Here is a 14,370-nt window from a genome sequence, read left to right as displayed (position 1 = left end):
GTCTCAGGTATAAGAAAAACATAGGGCTTGAACATAGAGATTCATACATGTCAAAATATTTATGTGTGTACATAAGTATTTACACACATATAAACATGAAAATATATATATATATATAGAGAAAGAGAGATAGAGAGAGAGATACAGTATATATATATGTAAATATATATACACACACACACACACAGTATATATATGAAGGGGTCTGATGAAGGGGTGAACACCCCGAAACGTCACTGTAAATAAAATTGTGTTGTACACTTGATAAGATCAGAGAGTACTTTGTCCTTCAGCTCTATCTACTACTCTTAGCACCCTGGCATATGAAGCTTGTTAGCGGGAGTGCACCTATCTCAACATGTGTATATATATATATATATATATATACACACAATATATATATATATATATATACACACACACTGTATATATATATATATATATATATCTATATATATATATCTATATATATCTATATTTTTATATTTATATACAGTTATACAGTATCTCACAAAATTGAGTACACCCCTCACATTTTTGTAAATATTTTATTATATCTTTTCATGTGATAACACTGAAGAAATTACACTTTGCTACAATGTAAAGTAGTGAGTGTACAGCCTGTATAACAGTGTAAATTTGCTGTCCCCTTGAAATAACTCAACACACAGCTACAGCAGCAGGTGTGTTAAATTTGGTGTTATCGCTCTTACACTCTCTCATACTGGTCACTGGAAGTTCAACCTGTCACCTCGTGGCAAAGAACTCTCTGAATATCTGAAAAAAAGAATTGTTGCTCTATATAAAGATGGCCTAGACTATAAGAAGATTGCCAAGACCCTGAAACTGAGCTGCAGCATGGTGGGCAAGACAATACAGTGGTTTCACAGGACAGGTTCCACTCAGAAAAGGCCTCGCCATGGTCAACCAAAAAAGTTGAGTGCACATGCTCAGCATCATCTTTTACAGAGGTTGTCTTTGGGAATTAGACGTTTGAGTGCTGCCAGCATTGCGGCAGAGCTTGAAGGGGTGAGGGGTCAGCCAGTCAGTGCTTAGACCATATGCCGCACACTGCATCAAATTGGTCTGCATGGCTGTCGTCCCAGAAGGAAGCCTCTTCTAAAGATGATGCACAAGAAAGCCCGCAAATAGTTTGCTGAAGACAAGCAGACTAAGGACATAGAATACTGGAACCATGTCCTGTGGTCCAATGAGACCAAGATAAACTTATTTGGTTCAGATGGTGTCAAGCATGTGTGGCGGCAACCAGGTGAGGAGTACAAAGACAAGCATGTGTTTTGCATACAGTCAAGCATGGTGGTGGGAGTGCTGCTAACACTCGGGAGCTACAGTTCATTGAGGGAACCATTAATGCCGACATGTACTGTGACATACTGAAGCAGAGCATGATCCCCTCCCTTTGTAGACTGGGCCGCAGGGCAGTATTCCAACATGATAACGACCCCAAATACACCTCCAAGACGACCACTGCCTTGCTAAAGAAGCTGAGGGTGAAGGTGATGGACTGGCCAAGCATGTCTCCAGACCTAAACCCTATTGAGCATCTGTGGGGCATCCTCAAACGGAAGGTGGGGGAGCGCAAAGTCTCTAACATCCACCAGCTCGGTGATGTCGTCATGGAGGAGTGGAAGAGGACTCCAGTGGCAACCTGTGAAGCTCTGGTGAACTCCATGCCCAAGAGGGTTAAGGCAGTGCTGGAAAATAATGGTGGCCACACAAAATATTGACACTTTGGGCCCAATTTGGACATTTCCACTCACTTTTGTTGCCAATGGATTAGACATTAATGGCTGTGTGTTGAGTTATTTTAGGGGACAGCAAATTTGCACTGTTATACAGGCTGTACACTCACTACTTTACATTGTAGCAAAGTGTCATTTCTTCAGTGTTGTCACATGAAAAGATATAATAAAATATTTACAAAAATGTGAGGGGTGTACTCACTTTTCTGACAAACTGTATATAAATACAACAAACAAAAAAATTGCACTCTCTGGTTTTTCCAAAACAACTTTTACTGTGAAAAGTGACGTTTCGGGGATAAAGTATCCCCTTCCTCAGACTTTGTCTCCGAAATGTCACTTTTCACAGTAAAAGCTGTTTTGGAAAGACCAGAGTGCAAGTTTTTTGTTTGCTGTATTCATATTATCCACTAGCACCCTGGCAGTTGTTGGACTAAGTGAGAGTGCTCTTCCCTGCTAAATATATATATATATATATATATATATATATATATATATATATATATATATATACATACATACATATATATATATATATATATACACATATACATATATACACACACATACACACACACATATATATATATATATACACACATATACACTATATATATATATATATATATATATATATATACACACACACACATATATATATAAAAATATATACACACACATATATATATATATATATATATATATATATATATATATAAACATATATATAGATAAGTCAAGTAGATGAAAACCTGTAAAATCCTATTTATGCATATGTATTTACTGTAAATATTTCACATTGATAAATATGTTCTAAGTATTTGTAAATAGATATTCCTTTATATATATATATCTATATATATATATATATATCTGTATATGTATATATCTGTATGTATATATATATATATATATATATATATATATATATATATATAGTCGTATGCAAAAGTTTAGGCACCCCTGACAATTTCCATGACTTTCATTTATAAATAATTGGGTGTTTGGATCAGCAATTTCATTTTGATCTATCAAATAACTTATGGACACAGTAATATTTCAGTAGTGAAATGAGGTTTATTGGATTTACAGAAAATGTGCAATATGCATCATAATGATATTAGACAGGTGCATACATGTGGGCACTCCAACAGAAATTTCGCATCAATATTTAGTAGAGCCTCTTTTAGCAGAAATAACATCCTCTAGACGCTTCCTATAGCCTGTAATGAGTGTCTGGATTCTGGATGAAGGTATTTTGGACAATTCCTCCTTGCAAAACATCTCCAGTTCAGATTAGGTTAGGTTTGATGGTTGCCGAGCATGGACATCCCGCTTCAAATCACCCCACAGATTTTTAATGATATTCAGGTCTGGGGACTGGGATGGCCATTCCAGAACATTGTACTTGTTCCTCTGCATAAATGCCAGAGTAGATTTTGAGCAGAGTTCTGGGTTTTTTCTTGTTGAAATATCCAGCTCCGGCATAACTTCAACTTTGTGACTGATTCCTCAACATTATTCTCAAGTATCTGCTGATATCGAGTGGAATCCATGCAACCCTCAACTGTAACAAGATTCCCAGTACTGGCACTGGCCACACAGCATGATGGAACATCCATAAAATTTTAGTGTGGCTAGCAAGTGTTTGTCTTGGAACGCTGTGTTCTTTTGCCACAATGCATAACGCCCCTTGTTATGACCAAATAACTCAATCTTTGCTTCATCAGTCCACAGCACCTTCTTCAAAAATGAAGCTTGCTTGTCCAAATGTGCGTTTCCATACCTCAAGCGACTCTGTGGCGTGTGTGCAGAAAAAGCTTCTTCCGCATCAGTCTCCCATACACTGAATTGTTGAACGATCCACAGTGACACCATCTGCAGCAAGATGATGTTGTAGGTCTTTGGGGGTGGTCTGTGGGCTGTTTCTGACCGTTTTCAACATCCTTTGCCTTTGCCTCTCCGATATTTTACTTCTGGCCTTAACAAGAACTGTGCCTGTGGTCTTCCATTTCCTCACTATGTTCCTCACAGTGGACACTGACAGCTTACATCTCAGCAATAGCTTTTTGTAGCCTTCCCCTAAAGCTGAATGTTGAACAATCTTTGTTTTCAGGTAATTTGAGAGTTGTTTTGAGGCCCCCATATGAGGCCCCCATGTTGCCACTCTTCAGAGGAGAGTCAAAGAGAACAGCAACTTGCAATTGGCCACCATAAATACCTTTTCTCATGATTGGATGCACATGTCTATGAAGTTCAAGGCTTAATGGGCTCACCAAACCAATTGTGTGTTCTAATTAATCAGTGCTAGGTAGTTACAGGTATTCAACAAGGCTGCCCTGACAAGGGTGCCCATATTTATGCCCCTGTCTAATTTTGTTTTGATGCATATTGCACATTTTCTGTTAATCCAATAAACCTCATTTTACTACTGAAATATTACTGTTTCCTTCAGTTATTTGATAGATCAAAATAAAATAGCTGATCCAAACACCCAATTATTTATAAATGAAAATCATGGAAATTGTCAGGGGTGCCTAAACCTTTGCATACAACTGTATATATATATATATATATATATATATATATATATATATATATATATATATATATATATATATATATATATATATATATATATATAAAGGAATAGAAATATGTTGTACTCAAATACCATCAGATATATGTAGAAATATGTATTTATGAATAAATAGAGTATATTCTGCTATTTGAAGAACATTGGAATTTGAATTATTAATATTTTCACGTCTGGTTAGCGCACTTGATAAAAAGCTATCGTGTTTACGCGCGAGTAGGGTGTTAAGTTTTTTCCCACTTTTCGTGCTCCATTGAAGTCTGTATGGGAATACGTTAACTCAGTCGTGATATTCTAACTTCGGCTTTTTGCTTTCAACTTGTAATACACGTGCATCCCGACGAGCGCAAAAAGCTTACTTCTAGCAATGTTAATGCATGAGAGGTAGATAGTGATCCACTCTTAATTTAGCCCTTAGTAAGGCACAAGTCTAGCTTTACAAACAAACTCCCAGTAAGCATGTTTTCTTAAAATCCATCATCTCCATGTATCTATTAAAGGGACATGAAACCCACATTCTTTCTTTCATGATTCATATAGAACGTGATTTTAAACAACTTTCCAATTTACTTCTATTTTCTAATTTGTTTTGTTCTCTTAGTATCCTGTGTTAAAAATTATACCTAGGTAGGCTTAGAAGCTGTTGGTTGGTGACTACACATATATGCCTCATGTTATTGGCTCATCCAATGCATTCAGCTAGCTCCCAATAGTGCATTGCTACTTCTTTAACAAAGGACGCAGAGAGAAGGAAGCAAATTAAATAATAGAAGTAAATTGGAAAGCTGTTTAAAATGTCATTCTTTATCTGAATCATGAAAGAACATTTTTGGGTCTCATGTCCCTTAAAGTACAGCGACTACAATGCAAAGAGATATCTCACAATTAGTGAATTAACTTAAAGGATTTAAAGAGGGTTTTTATGGGAGATTCCCAAACATCCTTGTGCACCAAGATCAGTTTGACTGTAAATGATGTATGTATAGTGTAATAGAATTGTAATGTAAACCAACCTGTTCTTCTGCTGCATACAGGACATCCATTAATCGCTGGACAAGGTCATCTCCTTCTTGCCCATGTTCCTGACAGAGTAGCTCAATTTCCCTAAGTTTTCCAAAGTAGAAATCTCGTTCCTTCTCAGCGCCTTCAAGGGCAAGTTTTAACGAATGTACCTGGTAATGAATATAAAAGAAGATCTAACTATGTATTTTATGGGAAAATAGAGACATAACCCTCAGAGAGCAACAGGTTCATGTGCTGTAGCTAAATAATTAAAAGCTTATATATAATGTAAGAACCAACTGTTTTATTATAAACTAGTACTAAAGCCCATGTACACGGGCCATTTTTTGGAGTACAGCGGTCCCACCCCTTGCTCTCTCCCCCCCTCTCTTTTGCTCTCTCTCCCCCCTCTCTTTTGCTTTCTCTGCCCCCTCTCCTTTGCTTTCTCTCCCCCCTCTCCTTTGCTCTCTCACTCTCCCCCCTCTTTTGCTCTCTCTCTCCCCTCTTTGGCTCTCTCCCTCCTTTCTTTTGCTCTCTCTCCCCCCTCTTTGGCTCCCCCCCCCCTCTTTGGCTCTCTCTCCCCCCTATTTGGCTCTCTCCCCTCTTTTGCTCTCTCCCCCCCCCTCTTTGGCTCTCTCCCCCCCCTTTGGCTCTCTCTCCCCCCTCTTTGGCTCTCTTTCCTCTTTGGCTCTCTCTCTCCCCCCTCTTTGGCTCCCCCCCTTTGGCTCACCCCCTCTTTGTTTCCCCCCCCCTCTTTTGCTCTCTCTCTCCCCTCTTTGGCTCTCTCCCCCCTCTTTTGCTCTCTCTCCCCCCTCTTTGGCTCTCTCCCCCCCCCCCCCTCTTTGGCTCTCTCTCTCCCCCCTCTTTGGCTCTCCCCCCCCTTTGGCTCTCCCCCCCCCTCTTTGGATCTCTCTCCCCCCTCTTTGGCTCTCTCTCCCCCTCTTTGGCCCTTCTCCCCCCCCCCCTCTTTGGCCCTTCTTCCCCCCTCTCCTGCTCCCTCTCTGGCTCTGTCTTCATTGAAAGCCTTTGCTTCTCTGGCCATGCCCCCATCATGGCACCCCGTCCGGCCACGCCCCATTGTGGCGACATCCGCCCGACCACGCCCCTTGTGACGCCCGGCCACGCCCCCATCACAACTCTCCCTGACACTCCGCTTCAGCCTTGCTCTGTGCTGAGTGTCAGGATCCAAAGGTCAGGTATGTTTGTCACGTGCAGTCTCTACTGCGCATGACTGCATCTGACAAACAAACTTGGCCATTTATTATATAGGATAAGCTGAAGTGTTAGGATTTACAATAAAATAATTGATGGTTAATAAAATATACCCTAGAATGCTTAGATTATAGCATTTTACCCTTAAAGGGATAGTAAAGTTGAATTTGCTTTGTTTTGTTGGTATCCTTTGTATTAAGTCATACCGAGGTAAGCTCAGTTGCAGCAATGCACTACTGGGAGATAGTTTCTGATTGATGGCTACACATTTATGCCCGTTGTCATCTAGCTCCCAGTAGTGCATTGCTGCTTATTTAACCAGTGATACCAAGAGAATTAAGCAACTTTTAAATTGGACATTTGTTTAAAATTAAATGCTTTATCTGAATCATAAAATAAACATTTTGTAAGTTTAAAGAGACTTTAAAATAATTTTTATTAACATTTTATCAATAATACATAGTACACAATTCAAAAATACAATGTACAAGTTTATCTCAAAAGTATGGCAACCAATATTCCTACCATATTCCAAACATATGTCATGTTGCTATTCGACTCACATATAAGAAAATTCTAAATACTACAAGAATGTAGAGAATGTAAGACTTGCATGGTCCCATGAACTACACCCTATGGAGACTATAGAAATCTCTTATGTCAAGTACATTGAGAAAATCAGGTAAGATAACCAAAGAGAAGAAAAGAGGGAGAAAAGGATTACTTTCTGTCGGACCACTGGTTCCCACAAAAAAAAAAATCCAGAGATTTAAGCACCATCCATTTGACCTGCTCCAACAAACTCTAAAGTCTATTTATAAGAGCTAATAAATGGCGGGGTAGAATAACTTACTACAGTGAATACAGTGTATAGACCATAGGAAATTATGGAGTTTCACGCATAATCCAGTAAGACCACACTTTGTGGAAAAAGTCTACTTTATCTTGCAACCATGGAGCTTGTGCGGTCATATTAAAGAAGTGTTTGATCTTATTTAAAACCTCAGGCCATGTAGGTGCTCCCTCGTGTGCTATACACATTTTAATAAACTGATTAATATGGGTTTTAAAAGTCTATACTATGTTTATGCAGTAAAGCTTGTTGCATGGATAGGGTGAATGCACTATTAAGTAGCTTGCTTCAAAAGGTGGAGAGTCTGTCCCACATACATTTAATTTCTGGACAATCCCACCACATATGTTTGTATGTGCCTTCAGCCCTGCACCCTCTATAGCAGAATTTTGCAACTGACAATGCAGCATGAGAGGTATTAGTGAGATACCACCAAAATATTGTTTTGATACTGTTTTCTCTCATGTCTGCACTTAGAAGTCCTTTCCATGAGTTGAAAAGAATCATCCCATTTGTTTATATCATATTCTATATTGAGATCTCTTTCCCACCTATTTACTAGACTAGACTTAAGTGTTATTTCTGGCTTTCTGAAGTGCCTGGTACATTCAAGAGTGGGTGGAGCTGCAATCTTGGTTCTAAGCAAGATATTCTGAAGTGCTGAAGCGAATTGCAAGTATATCTACCAATGTATCTTTACTGGACTAAGTTTCTCTTTCAACTGTAGAAAAGTTAATAAATATTTTAAGGGAAGTTTTAAAGAATTAGGATAGGTATTTAGCTATTTTGGACCATACATGTATAGTATGGATCACAATGCCAAACTGATTAAAGGGATAGTCAAGTAAAAATCAAACGTTAATGATTCAGATAGAGCATGCAATTTTAAGCAACTTTCTAGGTTACCCCTATTAATCAATTTTTCTTCCTTCTCTTGATATCTTTACTTGAAAAAAAACAGAATTTATGCTTACCTGATAAATTACTTTCTCTTACGGTGTATCCAGTCCACGGATTCATCCTTACTTGTGAGATATTCTCAATCCCTACAGGAAGTGGCAAAGAGAGCACACAGCAGAGCTGTCCATATAGCTCCCCTCAGGCTCCGCCCCCCCAGTCATTCGACCGACGGGTAGGAGAAAAAGGAGAAACTATAGGGTGCAGTGGTGACTGTAGTTTTACTAAAATAAATCTGAACCTGACTTAATTGCCAGGGCGGGCCGTGGACTGGATACACCGTAAGAGAAAGTAATTTATCAGGTAAGCATAAATTCTGTTTTCTCTTACATGGTGTATCCAGTCCACGTATTCATCCTTACTTGTGGGATACCAATACCAAAGCTTTAGGACACGGATGAAGGGAGGGAACAAGTCAGGTAACCTAAACGGAAGGCACCACTGCTTGCAAAACCTTTCTCCCAAAAATAGCCTCCGAAGAAGCAAAAGTATCGAATTTGTAAAATTTGGCAAATGTATGCAGTGAAGACCAAGTCGCTGCCTTACAAATCTGTTCAACAGAAGCCTCATTCTTGAAAGCCCATGTGGAAGCCACAGCTCTAGTGGAATGAGCTGTAATTCGTTCAGAAGGCTGCTGTCCAGCAGTCTCATAAGCCAATCGGATGATGCTTTTCAGCCAGAAGGAAAGAGAGGTAGCAGTCGCTTTCTGACCTCTCCTCTTACCAGAATAGACAACAAACAAGGATGATGTTTGTTTGAAATCTTTAGTTGCTTTTAAATAGAATTTTAAAACACAAACCACATCAAGATTGTGTAACAGTCGTTCCTTCTTAGAAACTGGATTAGGACACAGAGAAGGAACAATGATTTCCTGGTTAATATTCTTATTAGAAACCACTTTTGGAAGGAAACCAGGTTTGGTACGCAAAACAACCTTATCTGCATGGAACACCAGATAGGGTGAATTACACTGCAAAGCAGACAATTCAGAAACTCTTCGAGCAGAAGAAATAGCTACCAAAAACAAAACTTTCCAAGATAATAACTTAATATCTATGGAATGCAAAGGTTCAAACGGAACCCCTTGAAGAACTGAAAGAACTAAATTTAGACTCCATGGAGGAGCCACAGGTCTGTAGACAGGCTTGATTCTAACTAGGGCCTGTGCAAACGCCTGAACGTCTGGTACAGCTGCCAGACGCTTGTGTAACAGGATAGACAGAGCAGATATCTGTCCCTTTAAGGAACTAGCTGACAAACCTTTCTCCAATCCTTCTTGGAGAAAAGACAATATCCTTGGAATCCTAACCTTACTCCACGAGTAACCTTTGGATTCGCACCAACAAAGATATTTCCGCCATATCTTATGGTAAATTTTACTGGTGACAGGCTTTCTAGCCTGGATCAGAGTATCTATAACTGATTCAGAGAACCCACGCTTAGCTAGAATTAAGCGTTCAATCTCCAAGCAGTCAGTTGCAGAGAAACTAGATTTGGATGCTTGGATTGACCTTGAATTAGAAGATCCTGCCTCGATGGCAGTTTCCATGGTGGAGCCGATGACATGTCCACTAGGTCTGCATACCAAGTCCTGCGTGGCCACCATCAGAATTACCGAAGCCTTCTCCTGTTTGATTCTGGCTACTAGCCGAGGGAGAAGAGGAAACGGTGGAAAGACATAAGCTAGACTGAATGACCAAGGCGCTACTAAAGCATCTATCAATGCCGCCTTGGGATCCCTAGACCTGGATCCGTAAAGAGGAAGTTTGGTGTTCTGACGGGACGCCATCAGATCCAATTCTGGAATGCCCCATAGCTGGGTTAGCTGAGCAAAGACCTCCGGGTGGAGTTCCCACGCCCCCCGGATGGAAAGTCTGAAGACTCAGATAATCCTCCTCCCAGTTGTCTACTCCTGGGATGTGAATTGCAGATAGATGGCAGGAGTGATCCTCTGCCCATTTGATGATCTTGGTTACTTCCTTCATCGCTAGGGAACTCTTTGTTCCTCCCTGATGATTGATGTATGCTACAGTCGTGATGTTGTCCGACTGAAATCTGATGCATTTGGCCGCCGCTAGTTGAGGCCATGCCTGGAGCGTATTGAATATCGCTCTCAGTTCCAAAATGTTTATCGGGAGAAGATATTCTTACCGAGACCATAGACCCTGAGCTTTCAGGGAGTCCCAGACCGCACCCCAGCCTAACAGACTGGCATCGGTCATGACAATGATCCACTCCGGTCTGCGGAAACTCATTCCCTGAGACAGGTGATCCTGAGACAACCACCAGAGAAGAGAGTCTCTGGTTTTCTGGTCCAATTGTATTTGAGGAGACAAATCTGCATAATCCCCATTCCACTGTTTGAGCATGCACAGTTGCAGTGGTCTTAGATGAATTCGGGCAAAAGGGACTACGTCCATTGCCGCAAACATTAGACCGATTACCTCCATGCACTGAGCCACAGAAGGCCGAGGAATGGAATGAAGAACTCGGCAAGTATTCAAAAGTTTTGACTTCCTGACTTCTGTCAGAAAGATTTTCATTTCTACCGAGTCTATTAGTGTTCCCAGGAAGGGAACCCTTGTGAGCGGGGACAGAGAACTTTTTTCTACGTTCACCTTCCACCCGTGAGACCTTAGAAAGGCCAGAACAATGTCCGTATGAGCCTTTGCTCTGTGAAAAGACGACGCCTGTATTAAGATGTCGTCTAGGTAAGGTGCTACTGCAATGCCCCGCGGTCTTAGTACTGCTAGAAGGGACCCTAGCACCTTTGTGAAAATTCTGGGAGCGGTGGCCAACCCGAAAGGAAGGGCCACAAACTGGTAATGCGTGTCCAGAAAGGCGAACCTTAGGAACTGATGATGATCTTTGTAGATAGGAATATGTAGGTACGCATCCTTTAGATCCACGGTAGTCATATATTGACCTTCCTGGATCTTCGGCAAGATTGTCCGAATAGTTTCCATTTTGAAAGATGGAATTCTGAGGAATTTGTTTAGAATTTTTAGATCCAGGATTGGCCTGAAAGTTCCTTCCTTTTTGGGAACTACAAACAGGTTTGAGTAAAATCCCAGTCCTTGTTCTGCAATTGGAACTGGGTGTATCACTCCCATCTTTAGAAGATCTTCGACACAGCGTAAGAACGCCTGTTTCTTTGTCTGGTCTGAAGACAAACGAGAAATGTGGAACCTTCCCCTTGGGGGAGAGTCCTTGAATTCTAGAAGATACCCCTGAGCAACAATTTCTAATGCCCAGGGATCTGGAACGTCTCTTGCCCAAGCCTGGGCAAAGAGAGAAAGTCTGCCCCCTACTAGATCCGGTCCCGGATCGGGGGCTACCCCTTCATGCTGTCTTGGCAGCAGGCGCAGGCTTCTTGGCCTGTTTACCCTTATTCCAGCCCTGCAAGGGTTTCCAGGTTGCTTTAGGCTGGGAAGCGTTACCCTCTTGCTTAGCGGCAGCAGAGGTTGAAGCAGGTCCGCTCCTGAAGTTGCAAAAGGAGCGAAAATTTGCCTTGTTTTTGGCCTTAAACGGTCTATCCTGCAGGAGGGCATGACCCTTCCCCCCAGTGATATCCGCGATAATTTCTTTCAACTTGGGACCAAAAAGGGTCTTTCCCTTGAAAGGAATGTTTAGTCATTTTGTTTTGGACGACACATCAGCCGACCATGATTTGAGCCAAAGCGCTCTTCGCGCCATAATGGCAAAACCTGAATTTTTTGCCGCTAGCTTAGCTAATTGGAAAGCGGCATCAGTGATAAAAGAATTAGCCAGCTTTAAAGCGTGAATTCTATCCATGACTTCGTCATATGAAGTCTCCCTCTGGAGCGACTCCTTCAGCGCTTCAAACCAAAAAGCCGCTGCAGTAGTTACAGGAATAATGCAGGCAATTGGCTGGAGAAGGAAACCTTGCTGAACAAACATTTTCTTCAGCAAACCTTCCAATTTTTTATCCATAGGGTCTTTAAAAGCACAACTGTCTTCTATAGGTATAGTTGTACGCTTAGCAAGTGTTGAAACTGCTCCCTCCACCTTAGGGACCGTCTGCCACGCGTCCCGCCTGGTGTCATTTATGGGGAACATTTTCTTAAAGATAGGGGGGGGAACAAAAGGTACACCTGGTCTCTCCCACTCCTTAGTCACAATATCCTCCACCCTCTTCGGGATCGGAACTGCATCAGTGTATACAGGGACCTCTAAAAATCTGTCCATTTTACACAATTTTTCTGGGACCACCATGGGGTCACAATCATCTAGCGTAGCCAAAACCTCCTTAAGCAGGACGCAGAGGTGTTCCAGCTTAAATTTAAACGCTAATGAATCTGACTCTGCCCGCTGAGAAATTTTTTCCTGTGTCACAAATTTCTCCCTCGGACAGACCATCCCTCACTGCCACTTCAGAGTGTTGTGAGGGTACTACAGATAAATCATCCAAAGCGTCTGATTGCTCATCCTCTGTTCTTAAAACTGAGCTATCACGCTTTTTTGGAAAAACTGGCAGTTTGGATAAAAATGCTGCAAGGGAATTATCCATGACTGCTGCTAATTGTTGTAATGTAATAGGGGCCAATGCGCTAGAGGTACTAGGCAACGCTTGCGCGGGTGTAACTGGTGTAGACACATGGGGAGAGGAAGGAGGACTATCCTCATTACCTTCCGTCAAAGAATCATCTTGGGCTACATTTTTAAGTGTTACTGCATGGTCATTAAAATGTTTAGATACCTTAGCACACTTTAAACACAAATGCAATGGGGGTACTGCCATGGCTTTCAAACACATAGAACAAGGTCTATCTGTAGGCTCAGACATGTTAGACAGACTTAGATAGCACTTAAATACAAAAACATACACTTTTTGAAAAAACGTTACTGTGCCTTTAAATAATAAAAAGCACCCACTTTTTTACCAAATCTCAAAAAAACATCCAATCTTTATGAAATTTACACCATATGATCCTAATGCTTTGAAAAAATTGCACACCAAGTTTCAAGCCAATTAACCCCTTATTGCCCAAACCGGAGCAAATTGAAGCTGCCACAGGTTTAACACACTACAGCACGATGCCACAGTCTCTGCTGTGGCCCTACCTTCCTTGGGGATTAGTTTTGGAACGAAATAAGCCTCCCTGAAGTCCTTCTGCCATCTCTGGACTCTACATGTGAAGCTGCATGAAGCTGACTTGTAAAACAACTGCGCAACTGAGGCGCGAAAATTAGGCCCCCTCCCTCTTCACTCCGGAGTTGTGGGGCCTTCCTGAGTCAATTTAGGTGTCTTAAAGAATGCCAGGCGTATAAAACCCCTATAAAGTGTTCCAAACATGACAAACACTTGTGCAAACATCAGATTATTATATCGATTTTCCCCATAACAGTGTCCACCAGTGATTTAAGCCCTTTTAACCAAGCCATCCTTCTATACTGAGTCTGAGAATATGGCTTACCTTCCCACATGGGGATTTCTGTCAGTCTTCTAGCATTACCAAGTCTTGTTAGAAAAAAAGTGACTGAGCATACCTTAAGCAGTTAAGCCTGCAAACTGTTCCCCCCAACTGAAGTTCTCCGGTACTCAACAGTCCTGTGTGGGAACAGCAATGGATTTTAGTTACAACATGCTAAAATCTTTTTCCTCTCAGCAGAAATCTTCATCACTTTCTGCCTCAGAGTAAATAGTACAAATCGGCACTATTTTAAAATAACAAACTCTTGATTGAAGAAATAAAAACTACAAATCTAACAGAATATACTCTTTACCCTCCCGTGGAGATGCTACTTGTTAGAGCGGCAAAGAGAATGACTGGGGGGGCGGAGCCTGAGGGGAGCTATATGGACAGCTCTGCTGTGTGCTCTCTTTGCCACTTCCTGTAGGGATTGAGAATATCCCACAAGTAAGGATGAATCCGTGGACTGGATACACCATGTAAGAGAAAGCAAGAATGTAAGCTTAGGAGCCAGCCTATTTTTGGTTCAGCACCTGGGTAGCGCTTGCTGAT

The 14,370-nt window shown here is 41.2% G+C and overlaps 1 protein-coding gene across 3 annotated transcripts in view; it reads right to left on the bottom strand.

Moving 5' to 3' along the window:
- The window catches only part of MAPRE2 (microtubule associated protein RP/EB family member 2), a 546,785-nt gene that overhangs the window by 20,581 nt on the left and 511,834 nt on the right, over positions 1-14,370 (bottom strand). For all 3 annotated transcript variants that reach the window (XM_053715023.1, XM_053715024.1, XM_053715022.1), the window contains one exon: positions 5,373-5,531. In XM_053715023.1, coding sequence (XP_053570998.1) covers positions 5,373-5,531 — 159 coding nt within the window. The remainder of the gene's footprint in view (positions 1-5,372; positions 5,532-14,370) is intronic.

Source organism: Bombina bombina, chromosome 5 (assembly GCF_027579735.1).
Source record: "Bombina bombina isolate aBomBom1 chromosome 5, aBomBom1.pri, whole genome shotgun sequence".
In the NCBI taxonomy this organism is placed as follows: Eukaryota; Metazoa; Chordata; class Amphibia; order Anura; family Bombinatoridae; genus Bombina; species Bombina bombina.
This window is presented reverse-complemented; position numbering and strand designations above follow the sequence as displayed.